The sequence below is a fragment of the Cantharellus anzutake genome, assembly GCF_015039405.1.
Source record: "Cantharellus anzutake strain C23 chromosome Unknown EI90scaffold_95, whole genome shotgun sequence".
In the NCBI taxonomy this organism is placed as follows: Eukaryota; Fungi; Basidiomycota; class Agaricomycetes; order Cantharellales; family Hydnaceae; genus Cantharellus; species Cantharellus anzutake.
In genome coordinates this window covers 141,906-168,860 of record NW_024067045.1, presented here as the reverse complement: position 1 = coordinate 168,860, position 26,955 = coordinate 141,906, and the positions used below count along the sequence as shown (strand labels likewise).

General features: G+C 49.7%; 3 protein-coding genes across 3 annotated transcripts; all 3 read left to right on the top strand.

Annotated features, from left to right (window-relative positions):
• Positions 1–2,180: 2,180 nt before the first annotated feature.
• Positions 2,181–2,549, top strand: EI90DRAFT_3132958 (uncharacterized protein; the record flags this gene model as incomplete). The annotated part of the gene is made up of 2 exons (XM_039064531.1): positions 2,181–2,229; positions 2,284–2,549. The coding sequence occupies 2 exons, from the start codon at positions 2,181–2,183 to the stop codon at positions 2,547–2,549; spliced, it is 315 nt and encodes a 104-aa protein (XP_038909871.1).
• Positions 2,550–4,386: 1,837 nt separating this feature from the next.
• On the top strand, positions 4,387–5,383 carry EI90DRAFT_3020924 (uncharacterized protein; the record flags this gene model as incomplete). The annotated part of the gene is made up of 4 exons (XM_039057577.1): positions 4,387–4,580; positions 4,640–4,696; positions 4,774–4,863; positions 5,257–5,383. 4 exons carry the CDS (start codon positions 4,387–4,389, stop codon positions 5,381–5,383), a joined length of 468 nt encoding a protein of 155 aa, XP_038909870.1.
• Positions 5,384–16,595: 11,212 nt separating this feature from the next.
• Positions 16,596–17,448, top strand: EI90DRAFT_3132956 (uncharacterized protein; the record flags this gene model as incomplete). Its single annotated transcript, XM_039064530.1, has 2 exons — positions 16,596–17,312; positions 17,431–17,448. 2 exons carry the CDS (start codon positions 16,596–16,598, stop codon positions 17,446–17,448), a joined length of 735 nt encoding a protein of 244 aa, XP_038909869.1.
• Positions 17,449–26,955: the final 9,507 nt, after the last annotated feature.

Genomic DNA, 26,955 nt, shown 5'->3' with positions numbered 1-26,955 from the left:
GGAGAAAATAGACCATTTGAAAGAGAAAAGGAAATGGGAATGTGGAGGGAGGATAAGTCGGAAATGGAAGATGCATTTAAACGCACTTCTTTGAGCGCACGGAAGGAAGGATCGCAACCCCCGGTCTGTGCGGAGTCCACAGGGGTGCGGACTAATTTTTTGCTTCTGCGGAAGTGGATCCTTGCTCCTCGGTCTGGGCCGAACGGGCCTTAGACGCGCGAGAAGAAGACTTGGGACAGTCCTTGACCATGTGGCCAGACTGACTGCAGAACATACAAAGTTTCTCGTCGAGATGACTCTTACACTCTTGTGGCGTGAGCTTGCCATTGTCTCCGAGTTTAGATGAGAGGTCCGGTTTAGTGGAGCTGGCCTCGGACTTTTTATTGTCCTTCGGAGGCCTACTACCGGAAGCTGAGTTGAAGGAGGAGGAGGAAGGGATGGGGTCGGAACGAGAAGCGGCGGTGGACTTGTCGAAAACATTAGAGGAAGAGGGTTTCGCGTGACGTGTAACTTCCGATTTACGCTCCCAATAGCATGCATCAAGAGTTTGGGACAAGGTGCGAAGTTCAGAAAGAGTAGAGGGTTTACCTACTCTGGCAATATCGTCTTTAATACATTCCGGCAATCCGTTATAGAAGAAACGACGAAGCGCAGCTTCTCCGTAACCGTGAAGTTGAGAGGCGTGTCGGTTGAACTCGACGACGTATTTATTGATGTGGTGCCCGTCCTTCATGTCCAGGGTCATCAGTTGACCCTCGGCGTCGCCCACAGGATCGTGAGGACCAAAGTTAGTTTGAAGTTCATTAACGAACTCTTGATAGTCATTCATCCATTGTGGACGAAGTGTAGAATTCTGGTCGAATAACAGATCCAGCTCGAACCAATCGAGGGCCATTCCCTTGAGGTAGGACTGCGCAAATATGACTTTAGCGCAGTCACTAGCAAAAGCGAGGGGACGGTCCTGGAAATTGAGCTCGCATTGGACCAAGAATACTCGGAGTTCTTGGGGATCCTTTCCATCGAACTGTTCGGGTTTGCGGACCTTGGTCCGGAGAGCAGAAGATGGTCGTCATCGTCGTCATCCGGTGTGATGAGCCAGACTGGCAATGGCTTGGGCCAATTGCGCAATAGCCACGTTGGAGGTGGGTTCGGCATCGTTGGTGGTTGGGACAGTGGGGATGGGAGGATCAGCAGGAGGAGGATCAACGAAGTCAGGGACCTCGGAACCGAGTCCAAAGAAGTGGACGGGGTCTATGGGTTGTTCCATGGTGTCTCCGAAGTCGGAATCTGCAACTGGTGATCGATTCCTAATGGGGCGCATGATCGGAGTTGATGGGAGAGGGGTTTCAAGGTTAGAAAAGCTTCGAAACTCAACTGGGTTTCTCGCCAATCGACTAGGACCAGGCTGAGAGGGTTCTGGGGAAGGTGAGGCAGAGTTGGGAACTAATGTGCATAGTTGCGAACGAGTGCGAAGGGCTTTTGGTGCCATACAAGACATGTACTAGTCAGGGAGTAATAAAATACTGTCAGAGACCAGGTTCGAGACGAAGGAAAGTCTCCGTGGCGGAGGGCTTCGGCCTCAGTGACTTATGCCAAGAGCACTGTGCCTAGTGACACATCCATGCCCTAACTTACTAACTGGCAATCAGAACTGAAGGGGGGTAACTCTAGTTGATTTTATTACTGGAGTGTAACCTATGTACAAGTTGGATATATATATGGTTACAGCACAGATGGGTCCACAAATGACAGAGCCGAACAGAGCGGAGCTAATGGGGTTAAACATTAGCCGACTGAATATTACCGACGAGTTGGGTCGTGGGGTTAGCAGAAAGGCAGGCGATAACCCAGAAACGGAAAGGAGGGATAGGCCCGAAGGTGGACTCTGCAGGGCAGGCGAGTGTATTGCCCAGCGGAGGCGGGAGTGCACTAGTGGACATCAGAGCTGTCCGGAAGTCTTCGGGGCTCCGTACTTAGGGAGGTGTAGGTAATAAATTGAAAGGAGGGGGTGGTGACCATCGAGGGGTACCAAGAGGATTGCGGAATACGGGAGCTCCGAGGTTAGTGAGGAAGGAGCAGAGGTAGACCGGAGGGATTGGAGGGACCGGAAGTCGATGGCCGGGGATGGATATGACATGATCTATAAATTATCAAAACCTAAGAAGACGTGCAAGCCCACAATGCCCAATGCATGGGCCCATGCACAGGCAGAGGCAGAACGTTTGAAAGGTAAGGAATTAACTTACATGAGCAAGAGGGGTGTGTGCTTACAGAGTACTCTAGAAGGGGCATTGCCTAACCTGCCTTACAAGGAGGAGTACCTGAAAGTACTTGAGGACATCAATGGGGGGAAACTTGCATACGAGGATGTTCAAAAACCCATGACATCAGAGGAAGAGTACACTTCCCAGGTTATTCTGGATGGCATTATGGTTAAAAGGCACAATCGCTTGTTGAAAGAGATTGTCAGGGGACGGACCCCGGGTCCCCATGACCCCTCTCCACAGTCCACAGTCTGGCCTGTAAACACAGCCCATCTCAGGGCATAGCTACTGTGGGTAAGAAAGTGAGAAGAAGGTTAACTTCTCACTTTCCCACAGTGGCCCAATATGGCGAAAACTTCCGGGGATACCCGGAAGTCACATGAGGTGGGATCCGGGGTCGGATCATGCGGTGTGCGGAGCATGCAGCGCAGGAAGTGCACGGGAAGTGGAGCGGGTCTGGATACGGGTCCGGGTCCGGGCTAAGTCAGGGTATGTGCCCTGACAGAGATGATAATCTCACCAGAGTTATCCATGAACTCTATTGCAATCCATGCACAGGACCAACTACTGAGCATAGTACGTTTCTGGCATCTAAAAGCGAGCAAGGATTTAGTACTCAAATGCACCAGGCCAAATCAGTCCACCAGTCATGCGGCATTGAGGTGCTCGTGTTGATGAGGCCACTCAGAGGACTTATTTGCGCCAGTCGTCTGGGGAACTGTGAGGTCTCAGGGTAGCTCAGCACACAGAGCCATAAGTGATACAAGGGTGTGTATTTTATGGTAGTGTGTAAGCAGTTACCCGGAGGTTCCCGCTTACCCACATGACTATATGTATCTTAATTACATGTGGCTCGGGGTTCAGGGCTATTGCCCTGACAGGAACAGATAAGGCCAAAGCCTTCTGGGCAGCTGTAGCACATGTGGATATTGTCATATCCATACAATCCCAACCTCCACTCTGGGCTCCCAGAACTCCAAAACTGACTCCAGAGCCCTACTTCCCTTCCATCACCTCCTCCTTGCCGACTCCCAAGAGGTTATCCCACCTCCGGCTCTGACACCACCTTTGGTCCGACTCCGGAACATTCCGGGTCCGACCTCAACCTTGACACCTTCCAGATGAGCATGCAACACCTATGCTCCCAACTCCGGACCTCTGCTCCGGAATCTCGTTTGTGTCTCCATCTCCGGAACCTCCGGTCTTAGCTCTGACCTTGGACTTTGACCCCACCTCCGCTTATACCCATTGTATTGGTTAGCTCATTCCATTTAATTACGTTTGCCAATATTCCGGAGTTTAACTTCCGAGTTTGGACTTTCCAGACTTACCTTGGACCTTGCAACTATTGCATTGTCCTATTCAATTCTGCTATTCTCCCTCATTCCTATTTGGGCTGCTGCTTCCTTTCTATTCAGTCAGCTGGCCATTCCCCACTCCCATCCTCCTTCCTTCCTCCTTGGGCCTTGGCCCTTCACTCCTCCTTTGGGAAACACCATTGAGTCAAACCCTTGACCCTCAGTGTTGTTCCTCCTTCCAGCCCCCTTTGTCTGCTTTCGGAGTACCCTTGCTCCTTTTGATTCTGGACCCCTCCTTATATACAATGTACATAGTAACTTGTAACCTCAGTCCGAAATCGACCTGAAATGCCCCCAAGAGACTTTCCCTCTGCTAGATCCGAAATTAGGGACCCCCAGGACAACCAGCAATGGCACAGCGCTCTGCCTGAGTCGCTGAGGCCGAGGTCCTTCCATGCTAAGTCTCCAATTCCACTCCAGAGTTGTCCGAATCCACCCCTTCTAACAGATATGGGAGTACCGATTCGCCTCATGGAGGCCCATGTAGTTGGTAAATTAGAAAGTATGTGGTTGAAATCAATGCATGACTACTTACTGATATGAGGCATGAGCTATGGTCCAGGGATATAATGCAACAGCCGCAGCCATGCATGAAGAAATAGCCAAGGTAACTAGGATAAGTCTCCGTGAGTGGCATCATCCAAGCTTTCCGGCACACACTAACTAAATACACAGGTGAACTGAGTGGGAGGTCTAGGTTATCGATGGAATGGCAGCCAAGGAATTATTTGAAACTTACAATCAAACATTGTATTGCAATTGACATGACGAATTACCCAGGTGGCAAACTGATCAAACCGAAGCTTGCATGCACCAACCACATGCATGAGGTACTCAAAGGATGGAAGGATGGCCAGATTAAGTGGGTCGAATTGACAGAAGATCAAGTTGAAAAGAGGCGTGAAGAGCTAGCTGCACTCACCACGATAGTCAACCCCAATGAGACTGCCCACTCTATGTGAGACTCCCAAATGCACGAAATGACACACTAAAAAGCGAGGTTTCCTTGACATTCAGTGCAACAGATGGTGAGGACAAGGAGAATAACATTGGGTCAGCGAATATCCCTTCAGGGTCAGCGCATTTCATTGCCAGCAGAGAACATTGCCAAGAGCGGACTAACACCATCTGTCACTCCCTGCGCACCTTAGATCTGTGGCCCTGGCTGTCACCCCATCACCCCTCCAACCTAACGCCACTCAGGCCCCAATAGTGACAAGTGGAGAGGCAGCGACTGCTATGTAAGCTCTCACCTTTGCTGGCTAGCCTATTACTGATCGAACAACACCAGCCAAGGTCGCAAACGTAAAGCACCGCAAAATTCAAACCCCTGAAAGAAGAAACAGCCAGCATCTGCTGTTGCATGCTAGAGAGGACGGAAATTGGTGAGGGATGAAGTTTTCCCAACATGTGTCAAACATTGGTGGCTTGGACACATTTGTACCTATGTGTTGGTTGGCCTGCAACAGAAAAAGCAGTCACATGTGTAATTCCCCATCGATTTCAAGAATATTAACATCACCGATGTGAGCTGCATTGCAACATTAATGTCGGAGCGGCAATGGTATGATGGTGGAGGCTGAGGATGCGATGAGTTTGAGTTATTTACATTGGAGTATAACTATAACTTATAGTATAAGAGTACAAAAGAAAGAGAGGAATGTGCTTAACGACTACCAGTGGGGCTTGGGGAGGACAAGATCAGAGGAACTATCTATGATGGCAATAACAAGAACGACTAGTGCTAAGATTGATGTGTAAGAAAAGCAAGTAGAAAAAAGAACGAAAAAAATGAGCAAAAGTGAATGAGAACGACTTTGGCGATGTTGCCAATGGCAACAGCGATGATGGAGCATCAGAAGTCGATGCCAGTAATACATTTGATAAAGTCACCAAAGAAGTGCAGCCATTTACTATTGCAATTGAAAAAATGAGTCATGGGCACCTGAGAGCTTTCGGGCCCTCCCTGGTAGAACTGGGCAAGGGCGGACGATTCCAGAGGGGAACCAGAGACTTAGCAAGGAGGGACCTTGGCCTCAGCAACTCAAGTGGAGCGCTGTGCCATTGCTGTTTGTCCATTTGGTCCTTAATTTCACAGTAGGCGAGCAGGAAGTCTCTGGGGGGCATTTCAGGTCGATTTTAGACTAAGGGCTAAAATAAGTATGTACAAGTGCCGATATGTATGATGGGGGGGGCGAAAGCACAAGGAAACAAAGGGGATCCGAATTGGAATGAAGGCATCCGAATGGGAACAAAGGGATGACAGAAGTGGAGCGGTACCGAAGGTCATAAGGCAGAACCTGTGATACGTCCGAAAGGAGGTAAGGAGGGCGAGGCCCAGAGGGGCAGGAGGATGAGGAGGATGACTAACTGGCTAGAATGGGAAGAAGCAGCAGTCCAAATAGGGATGAGGGGAAAACGCAAGAGATACATTACAAGTGGCAAAAGTGCCAAAGATGATCCATGAAGCTTGGAGGTTGCAGAGCTTACAGAGGTTACGGAGGCAGGGTTGAAAGTCCGAGGAATATTGGAAAGGTACAAGCGGTGTCCGAGTACGAAGTACGGGACAGTGGCAGAAGGTCGTAACTTGGCAGGGGGTCGACAGAAGAGGGCCAGATGGAAGAGAGAGGAGAGAGAGGGAAGAGGGAAGGCATGGTGGAAGGGTGTCAGGGACTTGTCCGGGGTCGAGGGGGTCCGGGTATAGCGTCCGGGACCGAGAGCCTGGCGGGGGGCGGATCGGGCGTGCGTACTGACAGGCCCGATATGGGACAGTAGTCCCTGGCCACTTAGACTGAAGTGGAAAGTTGAGAAGAAGGCTACTTCTTCGGTTCCCACTTCAGGTTCGTTTATATACATGCAGCTTGGATCACATGACGGATGCCACGTCACCCTCGCACACAGCCGTAACCACCCGGGTGTCTCCGTGGGAGATACCAAGGGTATCCGGTGCAGGCGCACGTGCTGGGCACAGCGGGAAGTCGCCCGAGGTGCCCGGGCCGGGTGCATGGTGGGCACGCTGCAGATGGGTCAGTTGTACATTGATACAGAGAAAGTCGTCCATGTAGAATAAAGGGAGAATAAAGGAGAAGTAAGATAAGGAGAAACTGAGGAGGGGAGGATGAGGGGGGAAGAAGGGAAAGGGGGAGGAGGTAAGGAAGGGTGGACCGGCGGGGTACTGGGTCAGGTTGGGCCGGGTGGAGCCGGGTCAGGCGGGTGTGCCCTGACAAAGGGAGAGTTGTCAGGTCCAACGGTGAGTATCAGAGTGGATGGGAGAAGCGTAGGAGGATGACGGAAGGGTGGAGGTGTTGTGAGGAAGGAGCGGAGGAGTAGGAGGAGGAGTAGTAGGAGGGTGGTGAGAGGGGTGGTGTTCGGTCCAAGGTGAGTATCGGAGCGGATGGAGATAGGGGAGGAGAGGGATGGAGGTGTGGAGGTGGCATGGGAGGTGGGAGGAGGTGTGGTGCCAGGACTGAAGGTGAATATCAGAACAGACAGCGGTAGGGTAGGACTCTGGAGGTGGTGAAGAAGGAGGTCCGGAAGTTGGGTTGGGATTGGGTATGCATGGATATGACACTCCTGTAAAATTTCCTCAGTGCAGACAGTGCATCGGTGCAGCTACTCAGATGCTGAAATACTATCTAAGATGGTAGGTTGGCTGATAGCCCCTGGTTACCTACTTATATTGATTGGGTCATGAGTACTAGGTGTTGTATATAAGGAGGGGTCCGGAATCAAAAGGAGCAAGGGTACTCCGAAAGCAGACAAAGGGAGCTGGAAGGAGGAACAACACTGAGGGTCAAGGGTTTGACTCAATGGTGTTTCCCAAAGGAGGAGTGAAGGGCCAAGGCCCAAGGAGGAAGGAAGGAGGATGGGAGTGGGGAATGGCCAGCTGACTGAATAGAAAGGAAGCAGCAGCCCAAATAGGAATGAGGGAGAATAGCGGAATTGAATGGAGCAATGCAATAGTTGCAAGGTCCAAAGTAAGTCCGGAAAGTCCGAACTCGGAAGTTACACTCCGGAATATTGGCAAACATAATTAAATGGAATGAGCTAACCAATACAATGGGTATAAGTGGAGGTGGGGTCAAAGTCCAAGGTCGGAGCTAAGACCGGAGGTTCCGGAGATGGAGACGTGAACAGGATTCTGGAGCGGAGGTCCGGAGCCGGGGGCATAGGTGTTGCATGCTCATCTGGAAGGTGTCGAGGTTGAGGTCGGACCCGGAGTGTTCTGGAGTCGGACCGAAGGTGGTGTCAGAGCCGGAGGTGGGATAACCTCTTGGGAGTCGGCAAGGAGAAGGTGATGGAAGGGAAGTAGGGCTCCAGAGTCAGTTTTGGAGTTCTGGGAGCCCGGAGTGGAGGTCAGGATTGTGTTAGAATGTGCGGATTCGGACGACTCCGGAGTGGAATCGGAGACTTAGCATGGAAGGACCTCGGCCTCAGCGACTCAGGCAGAGCGCTGTTGTTACAGGAATGGGTTCCAGGGAACCCAACCTGAGCCGTTCGGCTCACTAATGGAGGTGGCTGCGTAGCCATCGGAGGGAGAGCGGAATAGGATGAGTGTATGGAAGTACAACCTGTGTGTCGGCCAACGGTAACTTGGCGCTCCTGGGAGCGTACCGGTAGCGAGTATGATGTGGGCTCCTTGAGAGAGCCACCTGACTGTCTGCTAATGGGGACTTGGCGCTCCTGGGAGCGTGCCGGTAGCGGGTGTGCTGGGAGTGTTTGGCTAGCGGTGACTTGGCACTCAATGGAGCGTACCAGTAGTGAGGGATACTGGGACTCCCAAAGGGAGTCACCCAGTTGGTGGCTATCGGTGACTTGGCGCTCATGGGAGCGTACCGGTAGCAGGAGTTGTTGGGAAAAGCGGGCTGGTGGACCAGTGCACGGTAGTGGGTGACCATGGGAAGTGGGACCCATGGGTGCGTGGCCAGGCATCCTGGAGCTGCCTGGACCGTATCCTTCTCCTGAGGAGGTGGGATAGGCTGCAGTTCCTGATAGGGAACTTCTGGTTGGATGGGAGTAACTGTTGGAGGAACAACCTCGAAGCATGTATTTACTATTGTTTAGTGGTAATACCTTCCTAATTAAGAGTCCACCATATTCTCGTCCAGCCGCCCTCAACTTGGTTCTCTCTATAGGTTATGAGCCCAGGCGGCTCGCCTGGACAAGCTTAGGTATCAAGGAAGTCCGCCTGACTCTCGCGGCAGTTGGTCAAAGTGCAGTTGACCACCTTCATAAGTCCTCAGCGGAGGCAGGGGCAATCCCCCGTATCTTAAGTCCCATGCGGCATTTGTTAAGTCCTGTACACCAGGCATCCTTTTAAGTCCTACACGGCATTGTTTTGGGGCACTAAAGTCCAGCCCAGCGCCCACTGTTAAGGCCGGTGCGCGGCATCCTTCAAGTTTGTCTTTGGGCACGGAAGTCCAGCCTGGCGCCCACTATTAAGGCCAGTGTGTGGCAATTATTCAAGTTTTGTGTTGGGCCCGCAAGTCCAGTCTGGCGCCCATCTTTAAGGTCGGACTTGGCACCCCTTCGAAGTCCTGGAAGGCAGTAATTGGCACCCCCCCCTTCTCTCCTTGCTCTAAGTCCTCAGACAGGCATGCAACACTCTTATTTCCCTTCCCTTCCTTGCCACGTCACCATTTTTTCATTTTCCCACGGTCCAATCGCGCGCGCTCAAAGGCAGCAACCCAATCCCACCTTGCACCTGGCACCAGCAGGCCATTGGGGCCACTCCCTTACTGCCTTACCATGGAACACTGTGGATTCAGAGGGTGATCCCCCCCTTTCAAATATCGTATTAATTCTCATGCACACTTTGGACAAGTTGGACACCCGGGATTGCTGAGAAGGCTCACCCCACCGACTGCCTGGCATGGCATCCACTCAGATTTGGAAGACAACCAATCACCATTGATTATTGGACTAGCACCCTTGATCATGCATCCATTGGATTTCACCTTTCCACATTCCCTTCACCACTCCATTCCCATTCAATTTTATTCCATTCTTTTTCAGTCAATTTCTTCACACCGGTTTCATTATATCATGGATTCATGTTAGATGGTTACATGTTCTTTCGTTTGAGAGGGTGTGTTGGAGGAACAACCTCGAAGCATGTATTTACTATTGTTTAGTGGTAATACCTTCCTAATTAAGAGTCCACCATATTCTCGTCCAGCCGCCCTCAACTTGGTTCTCTCTATAGTAACCACTCAACCACCCGGTGGACTGGTGGGAGTGGGCAGTAGGAGGTTGGGCATGGGAATGCCCTCCTTGCTGCGGTTTTGTCATGGAGAGGAGGAATAGGGAGGTGGACATGGTTCCAGGGTTACAGGTTGAGTTTACAGTGGTGACACAATGGTGAGGATGTTACAATTGCGGTACAAGGTTTGTGGGTTATGTATTTGATAATCAGAAAACATCTCGGCAATTACCATACATGTCATATGACTTGTATCTATCTAATACAAATGTTATAATGGCCAAAGGAAGTCCTTTGGAAATCAACAAATCCCCCAGCCAGCACCAAAACCCAGTGGGAAAGCTTGGCATGGGGTTTGGCAGAGAATGAAGTGAGAAGAAGTAAGAAATATCTTACCTGTGTGCCTGGTCTATAGGAGTCTAGGCCCATTTCCATAGCAAAGGGCCTCAAGGTCTGCCTGTCATGGACCATAAGATTCTCCATTTCCATAACAGCTGTGCCATTGCTGGTTGTCCTGGGGGTCCCTAATTTCGGATCTAGCAGAGGGAAAGTCTCTTGGGGGAATTCATGTCGATTTCGGACTGAGGTTACAAGTTACTATGTACATTGTATATAAGGAGGGGTCCGGAATCAAAAGGAGCGAGGGTAGGATGAAAGGAGACAAAGGGAGCTGGAAAGAGGAACAACACCAAGGGTCAAGGGTTTTGACTCAATGGTGTTTCTCAAAGGAGGAATGAAGGGCCAAGGCCCAAGGAGGAAGGAAGGAGGTTGGGAGTGGGGAATGGCTAGCTGACTGAATAGAAAGGAAGCAGCAGCCCAAATAGGAATGAGGGAGAATAGTGGAATTGAATAGGACAATGCAATAGTTGCAAGGTCCGACATAAGTCCGGAAAGTCCAAACTCGGAAGTTAAACTCCGGAATATTGGCAAACATAATTAAATGGAATGAGCTAACCAATACAACGGGTATAAGCAGAGGTGGGGTCAAAGTCCGAGGTCGGAGCTAAGACCGGAGGTTCCGGAGACGGAGACGCGAACGGGATTCCGGAGCGGAGGTCCGGAGTCGGGAGCATAGGTTTTGCGTACTCGTTGTCAGGGATGCATCTGGGGTGGAGGGGGCCCGGCTGTAGCGCCCAGCGGAGGGACCCTCTCAGGGGACGAAGCGGGCGCGCATACTGACAGGCCCAATCTGGGACTGTAGTCCCTGGCCACTTAGACTGAAGTGGAAAACATGAGAAGAAGGTTACTTCTTCAGTTCCCACTTCAGGTACATTTATGTACATGCGGCTTGGGTCACATGACAGGTGCCACGTCATCTATGGAGAGGGCCGCAGCCATCCGGGTATCCCCGCAGGGGATCCCGAGGCCGTCCGCTGCAGGTGCACATGCTGGGCATAGCGGGAAGTCGTCCAGGGTGTCCGAGCCAGACGGGTCAACGGTACAATGATACAAGGAAAGGTGGTCTGTGTAAATAGAAAGAATAAACAGAAAGGGAGAGTGAAATAAAGGAGAAAGAGGAAAGAGGGAAGAGGGAGGAAGGATGGGTAGCGGGGAGCAGGTGAGGTGGGCCCAGGTGGGCCCGGGTGGAACCGGGTCAGGCGGGTGTGCCCTGACACTCGTCTGGAAGGTGTCGAGGTTGGGGTCGGACCCGGAATGTTCCGGAGTCGGACCAAAGGTGGTGTCTGAGCTGGAGGTGGGATAACCTCTTGGGAGTCGGCAAGGAGAAGGAAACGGAAGGGAAGTAGGGCTCTGGAAGTTGGAGTTCGGAGTGCCGGGAGCCCGGAGCGGAGGTCGGAATTGTATGGATATGACACCACCTTTAAAAGTGGCAAGGTATGCAAAGACCTTTGCAAAAAAGTGAAGGAAACCAAGAAATATTTCTTGGAACTCCCAAGTATCACAAAACTTGTGGAGGATTACAACTCCCTGGAGAACAGGGGAAAACTCCTGGGAAAGACTAGGCAAAGCTGCCTATGTGAAGTCCCAGTTCAAACCACTCAGGACTCCTGAGGAACATGCTGCAAAAGCTGCAGGGCAGGAAGTGAAAGCTTCCAAATACCAGGAGAGAGATGCAAGTCTCCATGCTGGACAGATGGGCCAGCAACCATCCTTCCCCATGGGAAGAATGGTAAACTTACCATACTCTACACCTGAGCCAAGTGGCTTGGGAACACAACAACCCACTCCCACCCAGGAAGCGCCCACTTCATCGAGTCCACAGCTTGACAACATAGCCCAGGCTACATCATCACATCTGACACAGCAATCAGATGTCCAGATGAACAACCCAGAGGAAAACCCTCCTCCAGGGCAATAACCTACCCTTGAAGAAAGGGAAAGTGACACAGTAATACACCATTGAGGTGCCCATGAAAACACTGTGAGGTCTCAGTGGGATTGCTCAGCACACAGAGCCGTAAGTGATACGATGGTGTGTACATATATTATGGTGTGTGTAAGCGGTTAACCCGGAAGTTACCACTTACCCACGTGACTATATGTACCTCGTAATTACATATGGCTTGGGGTTTGGGGCTATTGCCCTGACATTCTCCCCCTTTGCATTGCATTTGCGATGCATACAATGAAGAGAATAAAAAGAAAAAAAAGAAGTTACATTGAGTTTGAAAATATCAATGAGTGTTTTATTATCACCACTTTAAAGTGGATGATTTGTACATGTCAGCGAGAGAAATTGAGGGAATGAATGGGTGTGGGGCCATCACTTTGAAGTGAACAGCAATACATGGGTATCGCGAAGGGGAAAAATGATCAAGAGAAGAAGTTTTTTTTTTGAAAATAAATTTCGACCCAAGGACTACAGTTATTCACCCCCGAATGAGACACCCCCAAATGAGAAACGATCACCTAACTTGTTCAGGTCTTTATCATATGTGGTGAGATTCGGCATGGATATAGGTGGTTGCTAGGACTACTCATGTACCAAATTTGGTGTCAAGCAGGCATGAAATAAAGGAAAATCGGTGAAACATGAGAAACTTGAATGTGAAGAGTCACTGTCAGGAACGTGCCAGATGCGTATCCGGGTGACCTGCAAAGCGCGCGAGGTCGTCCGGGCTCATAAGGTCGGAGGGGCGGGACTTTTAGCTTCAGCGACTCGGGTGGAGTGCTGCGCTTCGTTCTTACGTTGGTGTCCCAATTTCAGACAGAAGCCTTACGATGAGGATAAGAGTTTAGAGGGGGAATCCAAGTCGATATACGAACTAAGGTACATCCGGTGTAACCTACATGCATTATAAACACAAGTAACTAAATGAGACCGGCCCGGAAGGAGTGGTGGATCAAGTGCGATATTAATGAATGAAGAAAGGAACAAATAATCAATATCGGCAAACTTGGTCAACAAAAGGCAAGCAAGGAACAATAAGAGGAACAATAGTCCGCAAGCGGACAAAAGAGAAAAGGCCATCCAGCCGTCTAGCAAGCCGTCCGGCTGGGGGCGGACAACAATGGAGCGGGCAACCTAGGTTGGTAGGTACATGCGCGAGGGAGGAAGTGCAGATGAGGGTGATGGGTGGATGGATGAGTGGACGGATGATGATGATCGCGGGAGGGACGGGTCAAGTGGCACTAGGGCGCATAGAGGGAAGTGATGGATATGTCGGGTCGTGACAGTCACCATGTTTGCAACTTAACCACCCCGGCCTCATGTTGCAGTCTTCATCTCACCAACAGCCATCCATGTAGTCAGTGGGCAAAAGGCCAGTGTTATTTGTGTTAGGGTTTGTTTGTTTTGATGAGACATGGAACCTAAGTTGGAAGCATAATTTTCATCTGTGTTACCTGAACAATCAAAAAGTTAATCACCAATCCTGCCTCTCCTGGAGCCTATATTGCCTTGCTTGCTTGTTTTGTCAAACGGCCTGGCATATGGACTCCTTAGAGCACCATAGGCATCTTACAGCTGAGGCAACAGAGCTGCACATGCAGAAAACCCTGACTTCATACAGAACTGAGATTCTATGTGCAAAGCAGAAGGGTGAAAAAGCTGCCAGTGCTCAGGAACATGCTTCCAATTGTGGAGTGTCCTATCCGACATTCATGTGGAGGGTCAATGGTGGGAAAAGTCACCTTGAAGCCTCAATAAACCAGTCATGGTTGAATCAGGTGGAGAATGATACACTTGTAGACTTTCTTCTTCTTATGTCCGACCGTGGATTCCCAGCAACCCGCGATCATGTAATTGAGTATGCATTGGAAGTTGCCCAGATACAGCACCCATCCCTCACCAAGCTTGGCAAAAATTGGGTTGATGGGTTTTTAGTACACAACAAAGACCGACTTCAACCCAAGTGGAGTGCCAATCTCGAAAGTACTTGGGGTGGTGCTGTAAATCCAACAGCTGTCCAACACTGGTTCCAACTATTACAAGCTCATTTCAATTTCCGACATGAGGATATCTATGCTATGGATGGGAGTGGCTTCCCTTTGGGACTGGGGAAAGGGTCAAGGTCTTTGCATGCAGGATGACAAAAAGGGCACACATTCAATGCGATGGGAATCGCGAGAATGTCAGTGTGATTGTGACTGGCACTTCAGTGCCTCTGGTTGTTATTTTTAAGGGGCAGAATGTTAATTCAAAGTGGTTGAAGGATAATCCTTTGCAGGCTGCATAAGTTACCCATTCATTACATGGAATGTGTGTTCATATTTTTGTGTTCTAGAGTCACTGTATCGGAAAGGGGTGGACAGACAATGAGATTGGCTTAGACTGGCTTCAAACCTTTAACAAGTCTACGCAACACAAGGCTGCTGGCTGCTACCATCTCCTGGTAGTGGATGGACATAACTCACATTACAGTCTGGACTTCATAACATATGCATGCAACCACAACATTGTTGGTATATGTTATCCTGCACACACAACACAAGTTCTCCAGGGGCTTGTCAAAAACCCCGGATCGTAGGGGAAAATGCGTGAGTCCGAATGCAGGTGGGGCTCAACTAGAGGGGGTCCGAGAGTTCCGGTAGTGAACCGAAGCTTCTCCAGGAAGCCCAGTTCTGCTGGGTGGTACAAGAGGCTCTAAGAAAGATGCAGCCTCAGCGACTCGGAGGGAGCGCTGTGCCTCCATTATGTCTCAGTTGGTCCTTGTATTTCTTATGTCTGAGGTATCTTGTAGAAAGGGGCCAGGATTCACTCAGAGGGACTTGGGGTAGCATTTTAGTCGAGATTAGAACTAAGGAAAACTACAGGTTCTAATCTACAGGTATTTATAAGGGGGAATGGAAAGGACTTTAGTCAAAGTCCAAATGATAACCGAAAGGTGCTGAGTGATACCGAGAGGTACTGAAAGGTCCCGAATGATATCCTTAATGGGGAACTGAGGTGTCGGATCAAGGAGGGTGGAGTAAGAGGCTGGAAGATGAATGGGAACAAGGAATGGGTAAGAGGGGGCTAGCCGACTGAATGGTAAAAGAAGATAGTCATGCTATGAATGGAAGGTGACTAATAAGTGATGATGCAAGTGGGGTCACTGAAGGATGCAGGTAGCTCCAAAAGCGGAGTTATGTATCCGAAGGATGTTGGGTGACTCCAATAAATGAAATGGGTGGGGAAATGGTTTAGGGGTATGTCACAGGATGTTGGAGGTCCGTCGGGATATTGGAGCAAATCCGGAGTCTCTGAATGTTCCAACTTGGGACCGAGCTTCCGGGATGGGAGTGGCCAAGGTTTGGTGTGCCGCAACCAGGCCGGGTGTCACGACCATGCACTCTGACCCGGATGCCGGCCCCTTTTTGTTTTGTTTGTCACCTGACCCATTCAGTTTCCTTACTATATAATACTTGTATATTACATCATCATAACTTTAGTCTGAATATCGACATGGTTTGTCCCCCCTAACAAGGCAGCCCAAGCCACTTCGAAATGTGGGCACTGAGACAGTAGGTGGGCACAGCGCTCTCTTGGAGTCGCTGAGGCTGAAGCCCAACCCCGGAGCCTTGTCCCCGCTGGTCGTCCCCATTTGCTGACCCGTACCTAACACCGGGGCTGAGACAGTTAGGAAGGAAGGTGGCTTGGGGAGTGGGGAGTCATGGTGTAGGGGATGGTGAAGTTGTTAGGAAGGTGTGGTGTGGTGGGAGAGCGTGGGGTCGGGATTCCGGGATATGACAGGGCTTGATGTTGTTATATTCTCCCTCTTAAAGCGGGGCTTCTCAAGGGAGCGCAACGCTTTTAATTTATGAAACTACCCAAGGAAGCTAAACAAATCCTCATTTCTATCAGTCTTCAGTCAAGCATGGACAGACACCATAACCCCAGCTCACATTATCACCAGCTTCCATGTAACTGGCATCTATCCAGTCAACCCAAGTGTCATCCACCCAGAACAACTTGCACTGAGTATTGAACATTCCACCCAAGGAGATCTTCCTCTCCCTGTGGCCTCACCTGTTAAGCGCATTATGCACTTTCACAGTCAGCTGATGTCTCATAAATACCAACGGGAATGCACACCTTCACCAATGGACAACTTGCAGGATGTTAGAATGTACCTAGGTGGAAGTAATGTTCCAGACAACGAGGTTAGTGATGATGAAAGTGACGGACCAATCATCAATTGCACCTTGCTTGCTGTCTCTCAAATCACAAACATCCCAACCCACAATCTCCACACATCACCACAATCTTCTGGCACCAGGTGTACAATGTTCAGCACCGAGAATACCACCATCAGCCCCAATGAGACTCTTACCTTTCCCCCAGCTCATGCCTGAGCAAAGAAGCGTGCCATCAATGACCTAGAACATATTATGTCATTTTCTTCATCCACAAATTCCATTGTGTCCTCCTCACCTCTCCATTCAACATTCAAACTTCCTGAACGTGCATATGGCCAACTTAGTGATCTACCCCCAATTAAATGGGATCTCGCAGACAATCGTGACTCAGGATCCAGGACTTGCCTTGAATTAGTGCAAGAAAACCAAGAAATGCAGCACAAGTTTCGGAAGGCCCAAGTGTTGGTGGAGAGAGCCATTGATGCAGTGGATGCGGCAAATGCCCAGTTGGCATTAGGGGGAATGTATGTGTCTAAAGCTCAGACACAGCTCTTAGTGCAGGAAGAAGCAGAGAAGTTGAAGGAGGATGGTGGATGCATTAAAGGGACATTTGGCCAAGTTGTGACGCATGATGGTTTCTTGAGGGACCAAGCAGAGCACGCTCAGAGAAAATTAAATGAGCAAGAGTTGGAACAATGGAAGGAAGAGGCTAAGGAGCGGTGGAAAGTGTTCAACAACTCACAGAAGGCAGAAATAACAAGCTGGCATGAAGAAAAAGCGCACTTGGCCATGCTCAAACAAAAAGCACCACCAAAGCCACTGGAGGTCCGAATGAGGGAGTGGATGGCCGAAAATTATCCACAGCTTCAACAAAACAAGCCCTTCACATCACTGGAGGATGCAGGACAATCAGTGGAAGTGGGCAACATCTGTCCAGCATTGTCACGACCCAGCAATTCCCATGGTCAGGTGATCACTCCCCACACCTTCTCCCTCCTCCACTTCGACCCCATCAACTCCGCTGCCTGCATGACACCGCCTGAACAAGCCCATCACCCTTCCCTGTCACAGCTACCTGTTTCCACAGCCTGTCACGGGCCTATGAGTCATTCCTTATCATGCTTGTTTTTCTTGATGGCCATGCATGGCCATCTTTCTCCCACACTCTTTGTTTGTTTTCGTTCCTTCTTAAGCCCGCCTGCAATCTCCATGAGATCTGGCAACTTATTTCTATTCATTCCGTTACACTTAAATACCGGTTGTATACTACCTCATACTTTAGTTCGAAAATCAACTAAGGTTACCCCCTGCACTTTCTGTCTGACTCAGTCACACCCCCTGCCCTCTGAAATATCGGGGCCACATCAAGTATGAGGCACAATGCTCATGAATGAGTCATTGAAGCCAAAACCCCGTTTCGCTGCAATTGTCATCCCTGCCCTTAATGGGCTGTTATGCCGGAGCAACGGACCTTAACGGTCACTGATGGCGAGTCACAGTAATGTTTTCCCATGCCCTGACAGGCATGAGCGCTTGAACACAATGTGTTAGAACTGGGTGAGGGCAGACGATTCCGGAGGGGAACCAGAGACTTAGCAAGGAGGGACCTTGGCCTCAGTGACTCAAGCAGAGCGCTGTGCCATTGCTGTTTGTCCATTTGGTCCTCAATTTCACAGTAGGCGAGCAGGAAGTCTCTAGGGGGCATTTCAGGTCGATTTTAGACTAAGGGCTAAAACGAGTATGTACAAGTGCCGATATATATGATGGAGAGGGCAAAAGCACAAGGAAACAAAGGGGATCCGAATTGGAACAAAGGCATCTGAACAGGAACAAAGGGATGACAGAAGTGGAGCAGTACTGAAGGTCATAAGGCAGAACCTGTGATACGTCCAAAAGGAGGTAAGGAGGGCTAGGCCCAGAGCGGCAGGAGGATGAGGAGAAGTGGGGATGATGACTAACTGGCTAGAATGGGAAGAAGCAGCAGTCCAAATAGGGATGAGGGGAAAACGCGAGAGATACATTACAAGCGGCGAAAGTGCCAAAGATGATCCGTGAAGCTCGGAGGTTGTGGAGCTTATGGAGCTTACAGAGGTGGGGTTGAAAGTCCGAGGAATATTGGCAATGGTGTTTATGTAGTATGAGGTCACCAATGCAATGGACTAAGACCAAGGTGGAGTCAAAGTCCGAGGTAGGGACTATGATGGAGGCTTGGAGCAAAGGTACAAGTGGTGTCCAAGTACGAAGTACGGGACAGCGGCGGAAGGTTGTAACTTGGTGGGGGGTTGACAGAAGAGGGCCAGAGGGAAGAGAGAGGAGAGAGGGAAGAGGGAAGGAGTGGCGGAAGGGAGAGTTGTCAGGTCCGAAGGTGAGTATCGGAGCGGACGGGAGAAGCGTAGGAGGATGATGGAAGGGTGGAGGTGTTGTGAGGAAGGAGCAGAGGAGATAGGGGAGGAGTGGGATGGAGGAGTGGAGGTGGCATGGGAGGTGGGAGGAGGTGTGGTGCCAGGACCAAAGGTGAATATCAGAACAGACAGCGGTAGGGTAGGACTCCAGAGGTGGTGAAGAAGGAGGTCGGGAAGTCAGGTCGGGATCGGGTATGCACAGATATGACAATGGGAGAGCTCTACCATGGCCCGTGGTTGCCATGGTGGTTGTTTGGGTATAATATCCCAATTTGTAGGCTGAAGACATCTTCAACCCATCGATTATCTTGTCTACATGAGATATTGCTTTTAACATCTCCTCATTTGAGGAGAAGTCCACTCTGATTCTGTCATGAGCGATCATTTCCCTCTTCCATTCAAGGGGAATGTTGTTTAGAAACCTGGCATTGAAGGACACCTGGTCTGGCAGTGTCACCATCTGGGATGCTGCTTTAGACAGTTCTAAGTAGAACTGTTTTAGGCCTTTTTCCACTTTGTATTTAACGTTGCAGTATTTCTTTGTTGCATTCAACATGGCAGAGGCTTTGATGAAAGTTCTCATCAGTATGTTGAGAACTTCGAGGAACATGCCCTCATCTCCTCTGAGGAGAGTTTCATCTTGGAGTCTTATTCCGAGGTCGAATGTGGGTCCCCCTAATCCATGAATCAAGCAGTCCAGATGGACTTCATTGAATTGGGGACCTTTGCATCCTCACAAGGCAAGGAATCCCAGTAGTTCTGTGAACCACTGCCAGAACAACTCCATGTCGTTCTCCCCTGACCATTTCTTGTCAGGGAAAGCCAGCCCATTCTTTAGAGCTTCTGGCTTCACTCCCTCTGGGTAGGGAGTGAGTATTCTCACTTCAGCCATTCTTATGGCCTTTTCATACCATTTTTCCAGGTACTCTTCTTGCTCCCCTGCCTTCACAGGGTCGCTACCCAATGGAGATTTCTCCTTTGGAGGGGTTTCGCTGGAGGGAGTCTTTCTCACAGCGTTTCTTTCATTTCAGGCAATTTTGCCTGAAATTGTATCGGAATTCTCTCATTGTTTTGAGAGTGTGTGGTTGTGTTACCTCTCTGTTCAAGAGGCTCATCAAAGGTGGAGGTTTGGCTGAACTTTTTTTGGTACGTGCCAATTCTCCTCCTGATTTCTGAGCAGTGTCTCCTTTCAGCATCATCTTCTCCTATCCTTGGGAGAAGAATCTCTTTTGTGTCTCTGTTGAGTCACTGATGATACTCCAGTGTACTTTCACTGGTTGTTCTTTTCGTGAATTTTTCATGAGTTCTGGTTTTATCCTGGCCCATGGCCCAGGGGTATTTTTTTTGTTTCCTCACTATTTTGTGAGAAGTTTATTTCCTTCAGCAAGTCAGTTTGCTCACTGATTTTATCAGTCAATGCATTGATTGTGTTGGCCATTCTTTCTACTCTAGATGAGCTGTGCTATGATGGCTCGTTTGCTCAATCTTTTTTTGGATCGAGTTTATCATGTTTATTCTGTGCGATTCCTGGTTTTCCAGGAGGAAGTTTGGCTGGGCAAGTAGTGACTCTCCCCAGTTAACATTGCCACTTCTGGGGGTTCCAGAAGGGGTTCCTGGAGTAAAGACTCCATGCTCGCTTTGTTTGGGCAAGGCTGTCATGGAGGGCACTTCCCTTTCATGGAGGGGTCTGTTTGCTGGTTTTTCCTTACTTTTCCGTAAGGCTTCCTCAGTGAACTCCCTCATTTCAGTTTGCCTCTTCTTCATGATCTTGGAGACCTCCTCTGAGGTTGGTGACCTTGCCTTGTCTGGCATGGCATGGGGTAGTGTAAACAGCAGAAGTTCTTTTTGAGCTTCCACACTCTGAGAGATCCTGCCCTCAGGGCGTTTCTTTGCACCTTCTCGGGCCTTTAGCCTGAGAAGAAGTTGTTCTTTGTTTTCTGTCCTCCATTTGGATGGGACCTGGAACAAGTCCAGTAGTTTTTTGGATAGCCAATGCAGAGGTTCTTCCCTCTGTTTCCCTTTGTCTGCCTTTGGGGCTTGACTTGGGGAAATGGGGGAGGACTCCAGGGGATAGTGGGGCCCTGGAGTTTCCTGTGACTGTATCCAATCAGCTTTTCAGGCTGATTGTTCAGCGCTTACGCGTTTATCATGCAAGTCGATCACCCCCTCTGGAGGTGAGAGATCTTCCCCAGCTTGGGTGAGATCAATGTGTCATGGAGATCTAGGGGTATTGGGCCCTGCACTTACTCCATGTAAGTTTTTAAAACCTTCAGGGAACAGGTGGTTGTTCTTTCTGGATCACATTGATCCTCATCGTTGTCTGATGATGGCTGTTGCTTTGAATCTCCCATAATGGGAGATTGCAGTTTCTTTATAAACTGCTTGTTCTTTTTTATCATCACTGCAGAAGTGACCTTGCCCTTGTAGGCATGTTTTGGTGCCATGGGCACTACTGAGTCAACAATGTGATAGTTTTGGTGGGCTGTGTTGTAAAACACACCTCATACACTTAAAAAAGTGTGAGGTCTCAGTGGGATTGCTCAGCACACAGAGCCATAAGTGATACGATGGTGTGTATATTACGGTGTGTGTAAGTAGTTAACCCGGAAGTTACCACTTACCCATGTGACTATATGTACCTCATAATTACATATGGCTTGGGGTTCAGGGCTATTGCCCTGACAAACACCTTCCTCCAACTTGAGGCCCTGCACACAATATTGTATGCAAGGAACTGCAAGTAACAATTGCTGTCATATCCATACAAACCCAAACCCAAACCGACTCCCAAACCCTCCGCTTCACCACCTCCAGAGTCCTACCCTATCCCTGTCTGCTCCAATATCCACCTTCAGACCGAACATCACCCCTCTTGCCACCCTCCTCCTCACCTCCACCCTTCCATCCCTCTCCTACCCTACCTCCATCTGCTCCGATACTCACCTTCAGACCTGACACCATTCCTCCTCCACTCCTCTCCCCTCATCACTCTCCTCCCTCTGACCCTCTTCTGCCAAACCTCCACCAAGTTACAACCTTCCACCACTGTCCTGTACCTTGTACTCAGACACTGCCCATTGTAATGGGTCTATTGCCTAGACTCGAGACAGAGAGAGGGGGAGGGTGGTAGTGTGCACGGGTTAGGTTCATGGGGCCAGGTTTTGGTCCATGGGCACTACTGAGTCTGCAAAAACCTCAAACAAACACTCACCTACATCTCTCTTGGACGTCAAGGCTGAGTATTATGATGAGAGGGGTCTTAGACGTAAGCAACTAGCTCAGGGGAAACGTTATGGTCATGGATGGCATCTTTGCCACTTGGATGTAACTTCTGCTTGTCCCTTCACGGGTCTATTCAGTACTAACTTGTTATGTACAAGCTGTTATCTATTTTATATGGATTGAAAATGGAATGAATGGACTGGGGGAATGTAAACGGGGCGTTAGGCAACCGTAAATGATGAATATCCAATTGGGAACAAAGAAACAATAAAAGAAATATGAATGAATGGGGAATATATGATAACGGGTCCGAAATGGAAATTGTGAAAATTAACTCCGCAACAGTTCGCCACAGCGCCCGCCTATCCTCCCGTCAGCAACCTCCTCGTCTCCAGCTTTCCAACGAGCCCTCATTCATCCCAATTGGTGCAGTACTTCTTGAGATGTGGCCATTGACAGGTGCTGTCAAGACCATGTGAGGCTATACACCATGCTGAGCCATCTGAATATGGGGTTGCCATTCTGGAAAGTGCTCCGGGGGTAAAGGAGGAAGGTATAGCATCACCAACAGGTAGAAAAATGGCTGGGTTGTATGTGTGGTTATGGAGATCTGGAGAGGGGGTGAAATTGGCAGCGTGGTTGGGCATGGGAATTTGGCTTGGGGCTGTTGGGAATGATGGGGAAAATATGGAAAAATATGGAGTGAGTGTATGGAGTGTTGGATAGTGATAGAATGAGTATCGGGAGCGTCAGCGGATATGTACTGCGTGTTAGTGACCAAATTCCGCAGAATCCGACTTTTTGAAGTACACGGAGTTGTCCCCACAACACTGTACCTTTGCTCCAAGACTCCATCATGGTCCCGACCTTGGACTTTGACTCCACCTCAGCTTAAGTCCATTGCATTGGTGACCTCATACTACGTAAACACCATTGCCAACATTCCTCAGACTTTCAACCCTGCCTCCATAACCTCCATAAGCTCCGCAACCTCTGAGCTCCACGGACCATACTCAGCACTTTCACCGATTGTAATGTATCTTTCGCACTTTCCCCTCATCCTTATTTGGACTGCTGCTTCTTCCCATTCTAGCCAGTTAGTCATCATCCCCACTTCACTGTCAGAGACCAGATTGAGACGAAGGAATGTCTCCGTGGCAGAGGGCTTTGGCCTCAGTGACTTATGCCAGGAGCACTGTGCCAAGTTACATGTCTGTGCCCTAACTTACTTACTGGCAACGAGAACTAAAGGGGGTCAACTCTAGTCGATTTTATTACTGAGGTGTAACCTATGTACAAGTTGAGTATATATAGTTACAACGAGGGCGGGCCCATAAATGGTGGGGCCGAGCGGAGCGGAGCTAACAGAGTTAAACATTAGCCAATTGAATATTACTGACAAGTCGGGTTATGGGGTTAGCGGAATGGTAGGCGATAACCCAGAAATGGAAAGGAGGGATAGGTCTGAAGGTGGGCTTGCAGGGCAAGCAAGTGAATTGCCCAGCAGAGGTGGGAGTGCGCTAGTGGACGTCAGAGCTGTCCAGAAGCCTTTGGGGCTCCGTACTTAGGGAGGCGTAGGTAATATATTGAAAAGAGGGGGTAGTGACCATCGAGGGAAGCGGAGGTGATTGCAGAATATGGGAGCTCTGAGGTTAGTGAAGAAGGAGCGGAGGTAGTCCGGAGAGTTCAGAGGTAGTGGAAGTCAATGGCTGTGGATGGATATGACATTCACCTCATTTTCAGATGTACCACAGGTTCTAACTGTCAGGGCACATACCCTGACTTAGCCTGGACCTGCTCCACTTCCCGCATGCACTTCCCACGCCACATGCTCTGGTCTCCGGATCCTACCTCCATGTGACTTCTGGGTATCCCCAGAAGGTTTCGCCATATTGGGGCCACTGTGGGAAAGTGAGAAGTTAACCTTCTTCTCACTTTCTTACCCACAGTAGGTTGTGCCTTAGGATAGGCTGTTTACACACAGGGCTGTGGGCTATAGAGAGAGGGGTCATGGGGACCCAGGGTCCATCCCCTGACACTAAGCTATGACCTTCGGTGCCGCTCTGCTTCTGTCATCCCTTTGTCCCCATTCGGATGCCTTTGTTCTGATTTGGACCCCCTGTGTTTCCTCATGCTTTTGCCTCTCTCCATTATATACAGGTGCTTGTACATACTCATTTTAGGCCCTTAGTCTAAAATCGACCAGAAATGCCCCCTAGAGACTTCCTGCTCATCACCTCTGAAATTAAGGACCAAATGGACAAACAGCAATGGCACAGCACTCTGCATGAGTCGCTGAGGCCAAGGTCGCTCCTTGCTAAGTCTCCGGTTCCCCTCCAGAATCGTCCACCCTTGCCCAGTTCTAACAATTGCAGAAACTTCTACTCCATCTAACCCACATCCACCACTGCCCATGTGTAAACACCATTTACACATGACTACTCACAGAACAAGTGAGGAGGAATACCAGAGATATATAATCTTTGGGTCGAAATCTATTTTCGAAACCTCCTTTTTCTTCCATTTTCCTCTCTTTCCTGTGATATCTGTGTATCGCCGTTTACTTTAAAGTAACGGCCCCACACCCCTTCATTTTTTTTCTCTTCCTTATTTCCCATCCTCTTCCTAAGTGTACACATTGCCCACTTTAAAGTGGTGATAACAAACTTTCTTTGAAAAATAGTTTTCACCTCAAACTCATTTCTTCCTTCTTAAAACCATGTATGTGTCACACATGCAATGCAAAGGGGGAGAATGTCAGGCAATAGCCCCGAACCCTGAGTCTGATGTAACAACAGTGTACATAGAGTCATGTGGCTAAGCAGCAACTTCCAGTTACTGCTTAACACCATGATAATCATACACACCATTGTTGTCATATCCATACAACTCCCGCCCTCCACTCCTGTTTCTGGACCTCCATCTCCTCCTCCAGAACTCCACATCCTCCACCTCCTCCCCCTGTTGGTTGTTGAGAGCCCACTCTACCTCTGGCTCCAACACAACGTCCAACACTACCTCCGGTCCAACTCCGGTTTACTCCGGGTCCAATCCCAACCTCATACCTCCGGCTCCGGACTCCTGTACTGGAACCCCATCGCACCTCCACCTCTGGAACTCCGGTCACATCTCCGCCTCCGGACTTTGACCTCCTCCTCTGTCTTATCTCCTTGTACAGTTATTCACCCCCAAATGAGAAACAATCACCTAACTTGTTCAGTTCTTTATCATATGTGGTGAGATTCGGCATGGATATAGGTGGTTGCTAGGACTACTCATGTACCAAATTTGGTGTCAAGCAGGCATGAAATAAAGGAAAAAATCGGTGAAACATGAGAAACTTGAATGCGAAGAGTCACCATGTTTGCAACTTAACCACCCCAGCCTCATGTTTCAGTCTTCATCTCACCAACAGCCATCCATGTAGTCAGTGGGAAAAAGGCCAGTGTTATTTGTGTCAGGGTTTGTTTGTTTTGATGAGACATGGAACCTAAGTCAGTGTCAGGGCACACCCGCCTGACCCCACTCCACCCGGTCCGACCCCACCCGATCCCACTATCCTCACCCGCTGCCCCCATCCTCCCTCCTCCTTTCTCTCCTTCTTCCTTTCCCTTTTCCTTCTCCTTCTTCTCTCCTTTCTTTCTCCTTCTTTCCTTTTCTACTACATGGACGACTTCCTTGCTCGATGTACCATTAACGCGCAACATGCCTGGACCCGGACACACCGGGTGACGCCCTACACACTGGACACCCCCAAGACCTCTTATGGAGATACCCAGGTGGATGCGGCTGTGTGCGTAGATGACGTGGCGCTCCCCACGTGACCTCCAACCACATGTACATAAACACTGTTAGAACATGCGGATTCGGACGACTCCGGAATGGAATCGGAGACTTAGCATGGAAGGACCTCGGCCTCAGCGACTCATGCGGAGCGCTGTGCCATTGCTGGTTGTCCTAGGGGTCCCTAATTTCGGATCTAGCAGAGGGAAAGTCTCTTGGGGGAATTCAAGTTGATTTCGGACTGAGGTTACAAGTTACTAGGTACATTGTATATAAGGAGGGGTCCGGAATCAAAAGGAACAAGGGTAAGACGAAAGGAGACAAAGGGAGATGGAAAGAGGAACAACACCGAGGGTCAAGTGTTTGACTCAATGGTGTTTCCCAAAGGAGGAATGAAGGGCCAAGGCCCAAGGAGGAAGGAAGGAAGATGGGAGTCGGGAATGGCTAGCTGACTGAATAGAAAGAAAGCAGCAGCCCAAATAGGAATGAGGGAGAATAGCGGAATTGAAATGGACAATGCAATAGTTGCAAGGTCCGGAGTAAGTCCGGAAAGTCCGAACTCGGAAGTTAAACTCCGGAATATTGGCAAAGGTAATTAAATGGAATGAGCTAACCAATACAATGGGTATAAGCGGAGGTGGGGTCAAAGTCCAAGGTCGGAGCTAAGACCGGAGGTTACGGAGATGAGACGTGAACGGGATACCGGAGTGGAGGTCCGGAGTTGGGAGCATAGGTTTTGTGTACTCGTCTGGAAGGTGTCGAGGTTGGGGTCGGACCTGGAATGTTCCGGAGTCGGACTGAAGGTGGTGTCCGAGCCGGAGGTGGGATAACCTCTTGGGAGTCGGCAAGGAGAAAGTGATGGAAGGGAAGTAGGGCTCCGGAAGTCGGAGTTTGGAGTTCCAGGAGCCCGGAGCGGAGGTCGGGATTGTATGGATATGACAAACACAGCCTAAGTGGGAACTCTTCTTCTCACACTTCCCACTTGAGGCAAGTAGCTTACATTCCCCTGCTAATAATAATAACACACTTCCCACTTTAGTCTAAGTGGCCAGGGACCCTTGCCTGCTTCGGGCCCGTTGTTACGCACACCTGTGCCCCACCCTGCTGGGCCCTCAGCCCCGGGTGGTATACCCGGACGCTCTCGACCCCGGGTCGGTCCCTGACAGTCAGAAGCATAATTTTCATCCGTGTTACCCAAACAATCA